Source organism: Aplysia californica, unplaced genomic scaffold (genome assembly GCF_000002075.1).
Source record: "Aplysia californica isolate F4 #8 unplaced genomic scaffold, AplCal3.0 scaffold00100, whole genome shotgun sequence".
Classification (NCBI taxonomy): Eukaryota; Metazoa; Mollusca; class Gastropoda; order Aplysiida; family Aplysiidae; genus Aplysia; species Aplysia californica.
The window spans coordinates 1,488,870-1,500,752 of NW_004797370.1; the positions used below are offsets into that span (position 1 = coordinate 1,488,870).

At 35.7% G+C, this 11,883-nt stretch overlaps 1 protein-coding gene across 5 annotated transcripts in view; it reads left to right on the forward strand.

Annotated features, from left to right (window-relative positions):
• LOC101845456 (cyclin-dependent kinase-like 4) overlaps nucleotides 1-11,883 on the forward strand; it is a 38,264-nt gene that overhangs the window by 19,685 nt on the left and 6,696 nt on the right. Inside the window, exons 4-12 of one of the 5 annotated variants that reach the window (XM_005095312.3) lie at nucleotides 1,493-1,687; nucleotides 2,519-2,697; nucleotides 3,013-3,125; nucleotides 3,425-3,564; nucleotides 4,334-4,624; nucleotides 5,371-5,590; nucleotides 7,283-7,391; nucleotides 7,938-7,964; nucleotides 10,983-11,066. In XM_005095312.3, coding sequence (XP_005095369.1) covers nucleotides 1,493-1,687; nucleotides 2,519-2,697; nucleotides 3,013-3,125; nucleotides 3,425-3,564; nucleotides 4,334-4,624; nucleotides 5,371-5,590; nucleotides 7,283-7,391; nucleotides 7,938-7,964; nucleotides 10,983-11,066 — 1,358 coding nt within the window. The remainder of the gene's footprint in view (nucleotides 1-1,492; nucleotides 1,688-2,518; nucleotides 2,698-3,012; nucleotides 3,126-3,424; nucleotides 3,565-4,333; nucleotides 4,625-5,370; nucleotides 5,591-7,282; nucleotides 7,392-7,937; nucleotides 7,965-10,982; nucleotides 11,067-11,883) is intronic. The other 4 variants (XM_005095316.3, XM_005095314.3, XM_005095317.3 and 1 more) reach the window with 4 other exon arrangements.

Genomic DNA, 11,883 nt, shown 5'->3' on the forward strand with positions numbered 1-11,883 from the left:
GGCTGTTGTTTGATATACGATTCATGAAAAGTAATATTTAACGTTCCTGGCGGAGTCGAAAACATTGGTGCTCATAATGTGGTGACTGCACCATGTGATGTGAGAGCTCCGATCTATACTGGCAGCCCGTACTGCGTAGAGAACTTTGCAAAGTCCTGAAAAGGACCAAGTTCAAGAATGCCCTTCCGCAGATTCAGCCGCGGTTCGCCCACATCTCTTTTCGTTATGGTGCACTATGAAAGCTGATGGTACATGTTATGGGGGAACTGTGAAAATAAAATACGTTTTGGAAGGACACAACGACCTGTCGCAAATAGAATGCTTTACCGCCAGTTTTCCTTCAGGGTAAATACATTCCTGGAATGGGAGAAAAGGAAACTTGGGGCATAGGGAGAGCAAAATATAATTATCATTAGATTTCGAGCTAACACAGTCTGTTCTTCGGGTATATGAAAGGGAAAGCGTGAAACAAATGCATTTTTACATAATATTAACCTTTCTTTTTATAAGCGGGATTTGTTATTGAACATATTACAATGCAAACACTGATATCTCTCATCTCTAGCCTACATGATACAACATAGAGTGAGGGGGGGGTGAGGAGAGGTGAGGGGAGGAGAGAGAGAACCAGTAAGTCATTAAGAGAGAGAGGGAAAAGGATGGAGAGAGAGAGAGAGAGAGAGATGGGTTTTACTCTTTCTTTGTCTTACAACTGTGGAACAATATTGTCAGCCTTGTATTTTTGGTCATTCTTGATTAAAAGACATTCAATTTGTGTTATTTTAAAATATTTTTTTAAAAAGAGATACTGAATTAAGTTAACGTCACATATTTTTTTGGGGTCTTAGCTGGGATGTGATAGGCTCAAATACTATATCGTTTTTAATGTTATTATATTGTCTCTTTATTCCGCTGATATAATTATGCATTGCCTTTTTTAAGGAGTTCCTGAGTTTTATAAAGCTTTGTGTATATCATTATGTACTAGGTTTCTGTGGTTACATCACAATGTAATATTTTCCGATTCAATAAGACAACGAGTAGCAGTTTTGTGGGCTGTCTTACGATCGTTAATGATTTGGCGCTGGCAGTTGTCTTCCTCATTAGAATTAAAGATTGAACAGTTTGAGATCGTTTTCATATCATCTTAATTTTTTTTTTTTAAGCTCAGAGTTTATGTTGTGTGTCAAACTAATTAATTTATATGTAATTGATTTTTACCTTTTTTTCATCATATTAATAACATATGTGAGCGTCAGTGGCTCAAATTCGATTCAAAATTCATGTTTACGTTCCTTTCAGAGCTTTCAGATAACAATCTAATCAATTTTTAGAAAATTACTTCGTGTTCAAAATGTATTTATTGGTGTATTCCACGAACTTCTCTAGAGAACAATAATATATTCAAATTATTTTTTAAAATTGGTCTCTCTCTTCCTTTATTTTTTGACAAATCGTAACTTAAGAATATTTACCTTTTGGTCTGTTTCAGCAATTGCAACACGACAATCTGGTGAACTTGATAGAGACGTTTCGACGGCGGAAACGTTTGTACCTTGTGTTTGAGTTTGTGGACCACACTGTGTTGGACGAATTGGAAAAGTGTCCAAACGGCCTGGACGAAAACACATGTCGTAAAATTCTTTGGCAGGTGCTCAAGGGGACAGAATTCTGTCATTCACACAATGTAAGGAACTCATCTACTCGTTTCTCAATAATGAATGTACTAGAAACTAATACAGACCTGTATAAGTTTATTTTAATCTCTGATTTTCCAGTTTTCATAACAAAAATATACCAATTTTTATATACATACAAAATGTATTGTGTTTCCCCATGCAATATTTTTCAAATGAGAAAGCTGGCTATAGAACTGGGACGTGTGTTATAATTACGTGTAAAATGATACTGTCAGTGTTGGATATTGATGGCTTAGGGGCCCTGGTCTGAAATTCCCAATAGGCCTCTGAGTTGGAGACAATGGGTTGTTCTGTCTGCCGTGGAAAAAAGAATAATCTCTATGTTTTTTCAAATAGTTGCCTGTGAATTTTTAGTATTGTTCCAGCAGAGGATTTAGGCCTATAGGCTGCTGCTCTGGTAATCTTCACCATCTAATGTTTGGGAGAGATTCTAATGCTGTTATTTTCCTGATAGGAATAATGGCAGCTTTTGTGTTGTGACCTCTATTTTAATGTAAACAGCTCGCACTGTGTCCATCCAGACATATCCGTAAACTGCTTTTTTTGTTTGTTCCGTACTTCGAAAATTTATTCCTGGCCAAGCTTTGACCTATTTATATCTGGCCCTAAAGCTTTGACTACTTTTCATCCATCACAATGCTTAGAAAAACAAAATTTTAATGTAAATGTGAAGTACTTCTGAAGAGTGCAATGACCTTTAGAATTATTTTTTTCTTTTCTTACTAGAAATAATATTTTAACTGAACATATTCTTCTGTTTGGCATAGATTTCAAGATGAGCCTATCACTCCATTGCTTATTCCTTTTTTTTCCCCCAGATCATTCACAGAGATATCAAGCCTGAGAATATACTAGTAAGCAAAAGTGGTATCGTAAAGATCTGTGACTTTGGGTTTGCTCGTACGTTAGCTCAACCAGGGGAGGCGTACACAGACTATGTGGCCACACGATGGTACCGTGCACCTGAACTTCTAGTCGGGGACACCAAATATGGCAGGTAATTGAGGATTATTTGCCTTTTGACTCATTTAAAGCATGCCTGTTTGTATGTGAGTGTATGCCAGTATATGGGGGATGGTGATGGGAGGGGGAAAGGTAAGGATTTTGTTGCTATCCGTTTACGTCATGCTTATAGTTGGCTGTATTTAGGGAAAACAAGTTCTCTGTGTACTATGTGATAAAACCTTTATCGAAATATTTTTAGCTAAATTTCCCTTTTCTCATAAATGAAAAGCTGTATTTTCTTTTATTTTATTATCATTTTAGTAAGGTGTTTAACTTGTACATTAATCTATATTTGTCTGTGATACAGGGCTGTGGATATTTGGGCTGTCGGGTGTCTGCTGTCAGAGATGTTGACTGGAGAACCACTTTTTCCTGGTGACTCTGACATTGACCAACTTTATCACATAATTCGATGCTTTGGTGAGTGTATGTCTCAGTACTTTGTTTTCTTTCCTTCTTGTCAGCTATACTTTTTTTTGTAATGGTTTAGGGCATCAGAGATATATGCGCTCATATGACCTTATGCAGTTGCGAGTGCAATAAAACTTTTACTCAAGGAGATTGTACATTTAATTTTTTGTTCAACGGATGCAATAAACTAAGAAAAGTGAAGTCTAATCGGTAACTTTCCCATTAACATCTAATGACAAAAAATGATTAATTTTATGGTTTTCTTCACTTCTTTGATGAATGTGTTAGTGTTTTTCTCTTTGTTTCAGGCAATTTAACTCCAAGGCACAAAGAGGTTTTCCAGCGTAACCCTTTGTTTGTGGGTATGCGACTTCCTGAAGTGAGAGATATAGTTGCTTTGGAAAAGAAGTTCACTCGAGTTTCTTCTGAATCTTTGAACCTTATGAAGGTAACAGAGTGGGCTGTTTCCATTACTGATTTCAGCATTTAGCTTTTTGTTCTGTTTTATTAGAGGTCTGTTATAAGATGTCAGTTCTGTAGACGCTTCCCTCGACCCTTTGTGCCTGGTCACCAACACCTCTCCCCCCCTTTTCCCTCCCGCCCCAAAAATCTATACCACCTCATGCTTAGGGACGCTGTAGTTGCTTAGAAGGATAAAGGTCGATCTCAGACATGCACAACTTGAGTTCAGACTTTTTAAACTGCAGATTTATTTTTCAAAGTTTTACTTTTGTGCTGAATTGTAATTTTTTTGTATCTTTTAGTATGACATTTTCAGAGTTCTAAACTTTCAAACATTTTTAAGTCTTTCTTATTTCATAAGCTATTAAGTTTTTAAAATTTAATATGTCATATTTTTCTTGTCAGCATGTGGAGCTTTGAAAGCTTTGTTTAACACCAACTGTTTAAACTTTCTGTGTATATTTTTGTAGAAAGTGATGTTGAGGTCGTTAAAAAAATACGTCCAAATTGTACAAGCTTCACTGTTGTCAGAAATGTTGCAGTTGGCACAGGAAGTTTTCCCTACAGCGTTTGTATTTTCCCCAAAACGTTTTGTTTCTTTTCACCTAACAATAGTGTCTGAGACTTGCAAAGTAAAGTTGTCTTAGACTCTTTTCCTCTACCCACCAGTGAACCTTTCGTAAATTAATACGATACAAATTTGAAAGGTGAATTATTTTTTATGATGTTACAATATGTATTTTGTTTTTTTCCAGCAATGTCTGCAGCTAGATCCTGACAAAAGACCGACGTGCTCAGACCTCTTAAAACATGATCTCTTCATGAAGGATGGCTTCGGTGCTCGTTTTGCTATTGAGCTGAGGCAGAAACTGCACCAAGAAAACTTAACAAACCCACTGTTGAAGTCACGGTCATCCACCAATAAGAAAGAAGATAAAGAGAAGGACACAAACAACAGTGAAAACATACAGCAAAATAACAATGACAGTGGAAAAGGAGGAACAATCAAGAATAAAAAGAAAGTTGATTCCAAGGATTCAAAAGATGTAAGTGCCTTGTTCATGGAAGTAGTGTATTTATGATTTATGCACTTCCACTCATCATCTTCATTTTTAGTGATGTTGCAATGTTAAAAAAAAAATTTAAAAATTATTTTTACCACACTTTTTGTCTGATGAAAAGCATGAGTGCTTTGTCCTCGTCTTTGACACTGTGTCATCCACATGCCATAATGGTCCCCTGCTTGTGATTGCTGTCTGATCATTGCTTTTTGCGGAGCATGCCCAAATGTTCACCAGGAAACAAAAGTTGGCCATTGACATGATCAGAGGCCTTGTGCTTAATCTGCAGGACCAGAGTTAAAGATGAAACAGATTTTCTATATTATTTACTTATTAGTACAATATTGATGGTTGGCAAGTAAACGAGCCAAATAGATGTTGTTACAGAGCTAATTATAGACAGAATGGTCACTTTTGTTTCCCTGAAGATGGAAAAGAGAAAGTTGGAAGTTGTTAAGTATACAAGTAATTTTTAGTTTGAAATCAACTGTAACTTCTGTATTTTCTCCCAAGCCATAAATTCCTTTAACTGATGGAATGAAAAGTCATAATTGAATGGTGTAAAGAAAAGTGTTTCTCTTAGTAGCACATGAACAAAAACATGAACTTGACATAAACATCGATAAACTAATATATATATATATACAGAAATCGAATTAAAAAGTTTTGATAAAAGTAAAAATCACAGCTTTTTAAAAACTTGTGGCATGATGAATGATTTGTATCAACAGGATTCTAGAAACAGTGACGAGAAAGTCAAGGTGAAGGCTTCAGAATCCGAGAACAACAACCGGTCAATGAAGTACTCACCCTCCAAATCAGTGTCCACAACTCCCCTTGGGAATTCCAACAGCCATTCCATCGTGCTTCCTCCTGCAGGCAATGGTACAGGCATTATGGGCAGTACAAATATCTCAGACAATAACTCACCGGTGGAGGATCCTCTCACAGGTGTTTGTTGTCATGTGGTGCGGTAGTCTCTGCCAAAATGTGGCTTGTGGTAAAGCACGCTTATCTCAGTAGCACCCTTTTGCAGCATGACAATCTTTTTTTTAAAAAGGTTTGCGTGTATGAAGGCACAGTTAGTTTTTTAGTTCACTTCATTCTGAGAACTTGACCTCAGCTATGTGGATATAGAGCGAAAACCAAACAGGTTTAGTTGCATGGGTGTAATGTCATATTACTTGAAGGTTGTCTTGACTGCCAAGGATTTGACTCTATTGATGAGTGCAAAAAAATGTACTTTCACCATCATTCTCTTGTCAATGTAGAAAAAATGATAAGGATTGCAATATCAAACTGATAGTACTCTGTGCATGAAAATCTGGAGGCAAACAGGAAGGATTTACATGAAACATGATGTGTCAAGTTCTGTAATTTCTCCACTTTTGAAAATTGAATACTCCGAAAAAAAGATGCAAAAGTGATGAGCTTGAAATACTTGAATGTGAACGAGCGGAAAAGGGATGGATGAATAGTTTGTCTTGATTTTGAAACTTACATTCCTGTTAGTGCATGCTTTGCATAAGAGTACACTTTGCATAGAAGCACTCAAATGATCCTCCCAGACTGCGTGCTTTTAGGCAGAGACTACTGTGTTTGGGTTTTGCATTTTTTGTTTGTGTTTAAATCTAACACCACAATAGACACTGAAAAAGTCATTTTATAAAGAGGAAGATTGGGCCTTTAACTGTACTCAGGGTTGAAAGGAAAATATCTGCAAAGGACAAACAAATTTCTGCCCCTGAACAGTTTGGACCTTGTTGGACTTGCTCATTTTGACCAAGTTTGTTGTAACCTCTCAATAGCTTGGTGGTGATTTGTACCCTCATACCAAGGCTATCTTGTTTTGTGTTTCAATTATTCTTAGAATGACAGAATGGCAATGGTGTCTATTAATTCTTGTGTTGTTTAGATGTACATGCATACACACATTTGCTTTTGTTGTAGTGGTAGTGCATATATGTTGTGCATGTTTTTAGACACATACACATGCTTTTGTGTATCTGTATGCACATGTTTGTAGTGATGTGCTTTTTTTGTCCTTGTTTGTTTTTGTGCATGCTTGTCTTTTTATTGTGTTTGTGTTCATCGTGTATGCACATATTTGTGAGTAAAGTCTGTCGTTTTTGTTCTAGTTGATATTATGATTTATAATACTAACAGAAGTCTTCTGCTTACAGGATATAAATCTTTAAATGTAATTCTCTGTTGCTTGACCAGACAGTAACAGACAATTTTACTAACTTGCCTCAGCACAACTGGAGCTTAGTTGCTAAGACATTGGACAGTAATGCAAGCAATTGGGGTTGAACTTTGTGAACCTGGGCTATTTGAAGAATTTTTTTGAGGACTCCCCACATTGTCCTTTCAAAGTTCTTACCTTTTATGAAGTTGGAAATTGTGTTATGTGATAATTGTCTTTAGTTTTCACAATTACCATCTACAGAATAGACCTTCTCCAGTGTCCCATTTCATTGCATTATTTTGTTGTTTTCTTGGTTACTCTTTATTCCATTGACAGATTCTTCTCTAATATAAGATAGAAACATTTTGAATTAGAAGTTCCAACACTTAAAATAGCTAATGCTATGTTAGAAAGGACTCTCCGTGCACCCTCACACTCAATTTTCTCTTTCTCAGATCGGGACAATAGAGACAGAGACAAAGATGTGAAGGAGTTTCTCTCCTCCCCTCAGCATCCAGTCACCAGTATTCCTCCTATCAACAATTCCCTCAATCTGCAAGCACGGTAAGACGGTACTCCTTTCTGTGCCTTTTGTTCATCAGTTTTTGCTTCATAAACGTTTGACTTGGTTAGAATTGCTTTGTTGTCTCTCAGTGATGTTAAGCTATTGACCCACTGCTTCAGTACAGCATGTGATTTGGTGCTCATCTTGTGATGGTTAGCTGTGCTATATGAGAAAGAAATACCAATTTTTCATAGGCTTGGAGATTTTTTTTCTGGTAAGAATATTTAGAGTAAACTTTTTGGAAGGGCTGTATACGATGCAGAAGAATCAAATATTATGAAAAGAACACAGTCACTTACTAGTCTTTTGGATTGGATTGACTTAACTTGCGTGTTGCAACTTTTGAAATGTGTTTCTCATGACAATTTTCTGAATTTGGCAGCACCTTTTAAGAATGTGTCACTGGTTTGGGTTTTTCTTTTGTTGGTGCTTAAAAATTTAACTTGAGGGGACATTATGGAGAACGTCTTAAAGGTCCGTAAGTGTAGAATTTACTTTTCGCTTTTCTCAGAACTCTAAGATCTTGACATACCTTGTTATTTCAGAGTTCCTTTGGTGCTAAACTTTGTGAGGTGAATTATTTCTGTTCCATCCCATATATCTTTATATACTTTTATAAACATTATATGTTTTTAATAGTGTATGGAGAACTTAATGTTTGCCTAATATAGCAAATAACATGGGTGGTGAAAAAGTGATGGATTTCAGGAAATTTGTGGTAACCCTCAGCACTTCTTGCAGATAACGAAAAATATACTGGTAAATTCTGATGTTCACACAAGACTACTTCTTTTTTGTGCACCCTGGATGTTATATTGTTAAAAAAATTGACAAATTATTCTTGCATAAATTCTACTCTCCTAGTTGCGGTCTCAGTGAATTGCCAGCTTTTGGGTTGCAAAATGCACACATAATAGACATATATAGTAATATCTAAAGTGGAGGAACACTTTTTATAGCAACCTCTGAACAAAGAACTGCATGCAGTGAATCATCATAACATTTAAACATCTTACCACGATAGAGGTTCTTCTACTGTACAATGATACCAAGATGGAACATCTGTTACAACACCCTGCTTTTTTAACAATAGAATATTTCTTTGTCTGATGACACTGACTACATTATTTTTGTTAAGAAATATCTCAGCAATTTTTTTTTCTTTAACCGTTAAAGGGGCATACTGTAAAAGCTGATGTTTTTTTTTATCTGACACTAAGAATAGGGGTTGCTCTCTGCTCTCTATCTATATAAGAGATATCTGCTACTTCTGTGTTGTACAGTTAAATAATAGAAATAAACATACTGACTTCATTTCTTTTTCTCTTTTAGAGGATCTTAGAATGATGTAGATCTCTGAAAACATAGTCTCATCTTCTCATTTTTATACATTAAGCTTTTCATCTCTATACATAGATTTTGTGTGAACAGGGATTTATTTGTTCTTGAGGTCACACTGTCTTACCTGTGCTTCTTCATGTAATTCATGAAAGTGTGTGTTTCATATAGACTTTTTAAAACTGTTTTTCCTTAGCATGTCCCTGCCCCTGATTTAAACTTTAGTAAGTTTCACATTCTGATGTCTTTAAAAGAGGCCTATAAATATTTTTTTTACTTAATTAAAAAAACTGGACTCACTGTTGTTTGGGGTGAACACAAACACCATAGGCTTTCGTTAATGTTGTGGTTTTGTTAATCTTGCAGCCCCATCCTGCATGCTTTATATGTTAGTGTTCTTGACCCTTGGTCTTTTTATTTGACCTGGCTTTTTATTTAATAAAAAGTCTTAAGGGCTTGTATTGTCTTCCTGATTGTCACCAGATCCTAAAGATTGCTTCTGACCCTTAGGTGTCTTTTGGGAAATATGCATCGTCTATTTTGACCCTTTTGGCCTTAAATGGCATCCCTTTGTGCTTTATGTCAGAGTATATTTGTTTCTTTGTTTTTCTTCTGTTATTCCTGATGAATTTTCTGATCAATGGTTACTTGTTTCTGTGCCAAATCAGCTTATGGGCAAATTGAAGGTTCTGTTCACAGGCATGTAAGCAAGCAATGTTCTCTTACCTTTTATGTTGATAAGGTGGGAGGCAGTTTATATTATTGAGTCATTCGCTTGACTTGTTTTGTAAATTTTTCCACAGCAGGCGTCTTATTTACAGCTTTCCCTGAGGAGACCAAACATGTATCTATGATCAGATTAATCAACTTTTCTAATACACATTGTATTCAGACTAGATAGAAAAGACAGAGATGTTTTTAGTCTTCATCAAAGAAATTTATACATTATTCAATCAATTTTTGAAGAAGAGGATGTTCATTGGTTCAGTAGGAACTTCGAAAAGACTTACCAGAATTTAAAGAATTTTTTGGTCTTTACAAGTGAAAGAAAGACTGAATGGCTCTGAAACTCTGTCTGGCTTGAGTTTTTCAATCGAAGATTTTATTTTAACTGCATGCATCATAGTTATTGCGAACTGCTTTTTCTGACAATTTCCAAAATCTTCCACTGTTCGGTTGAGATGATTAGATCAGATATTTTTTGTGATGACTCACAAACTACTCTGTCTTTGTAACATTCTCTCTCCCAGGCTAGAAGTCATAAGTAAAATTAGTACACCAATTTACATACTTTTGGTGATAGGATTAAAATACTCTCTAATCGTTTTTAGATGCATTTCTGTTTCTCCTGGGCGGAGCAGACCACACATTTTTACAGCTGAACAACAACACACATTCTTGTAGGGTTGATCTATCATTGCGGATATGGATGATGTTCTTGAACTCTTTATCAGCATTTGTTTTTACTCCTCTTCAGATTTTGGATTGGTTTTTGATTAATTAGAGCACAGTTTGTTCTTGAACATAAAGATTTTGTGTAACAACCATGGTTGAAAGTATCGCCGCATTCATCATTGAATAACAGTGACGAAATACTTTTGGATATTTGGAAAAATCCTCCAAATCTCAAAACATATATATGTACATTACAAAAACACTTTCAAAGTCTTTCATATCTCATGTAAACTGGTGCTACATTAAATATTTTATATATTCCATGTGCCGACATATTCTCTTATAGTAGGTTTCATGTTTTGAGTAGTGTTATTGTTGTTGCCAGTTCCATATTCTCCAGTATCTTGTCTGTCTCTCATCATTTTAACACTTTTCTGTTTAAAGTTTAAGAAACAGCCAAGTTCATATGCCTGCTACTTTTTTTTGTATTATGTTTCTTAAGTGACTGATGTTTGAGAGTGTGTTTGAAATTGAAATCAGGGACATGTTTACTGTGACTGTGAACCTCAATAATAAATGATTGAATAGATCCTGCCTGACCCAGCAGCTGCTTGTTGAAGGAATACGTCTAGAGTAGGGTACAGTATAGAGCTAGGTGGGGAGATACTGCCACACACAGGAAAAATGGTGTGAGAGTACCGGTAATTCAGAAATTGCTCAAACTACAGAGTTGTGAGTGTTCTGGTGAGAATGGTGAGGAAAATGCAGGGAGATGTGCACTGGTTTGTGTGTGATGGATATTTTATCAGTGACCTCCACCTTGAAGGATTAGCAATCTTTTGTCTAATTCCTTCCAGCCCCGCAATGGCAAGGCTGAAAAGTGAAGATAAGTGGTCACCTCGTAACCCACTTGTCAACGGAAACCGAACTTCTTCTTTCAGGTAAAACTAAAAGGCTGAAAAAAAAATGTTAAGCTGTGAGCTAAACCCTTGTCTTACCCTTCCCGAGAATAATACACTATATCACGTTGTCACAATAGCTATATAACTGCATCTAATGGAAGTGGTACCTTTTGAACACAGTAGCCCTATGAAGACAATCACTCACAAAATAATTTTGGAATGGATGTGCTTATTAATATATGATACAGTGATTTGGCTTTTTTTATTTTAAATATAGCCGCCATCACATTGCTTTTAGTTGAGGTTGTTTGGCAATAAAATATTACAGAGCTTTCAGTTTCAATCACTTTGTACCCCCGTCCAAAGTGTGTTGTTACGGTAGATTGCATGGCTTGTAAATGGGATCACTTTCTACAGCATGCTATCTTGAAGCAATTCATTTTCACAGATTTGCTATATTATTGATAAGTGCTGGATTTGAAGTCAGATTCTGACAATGTTCGTGAGCATGTGCTAATTGAAAATATTATTCTAAATCAGGGGGGTCTTATTTTCATAAAGGAAAATACCCTAATTCAACCAATGTTTTATAGAAATAAAAATAACGATAATAATTCTAATGATAGTAATGACAACAATAAATATAACAGTGACGATCATAGTGATATGGTTATAGTAATGATAATTGTAATAACAAAAGGAATAATAGTCATAATAATGGTAAAGTATTTTTGTTATATATAGTGTTTGTGCCAGTTTATCTCAAAGTGATAAACAATGTTGATGACTGGAATACAACATGTACTATTTAGTACACTATCCAAAAATATTTCTACATACTATCTTCCCCCCCCCC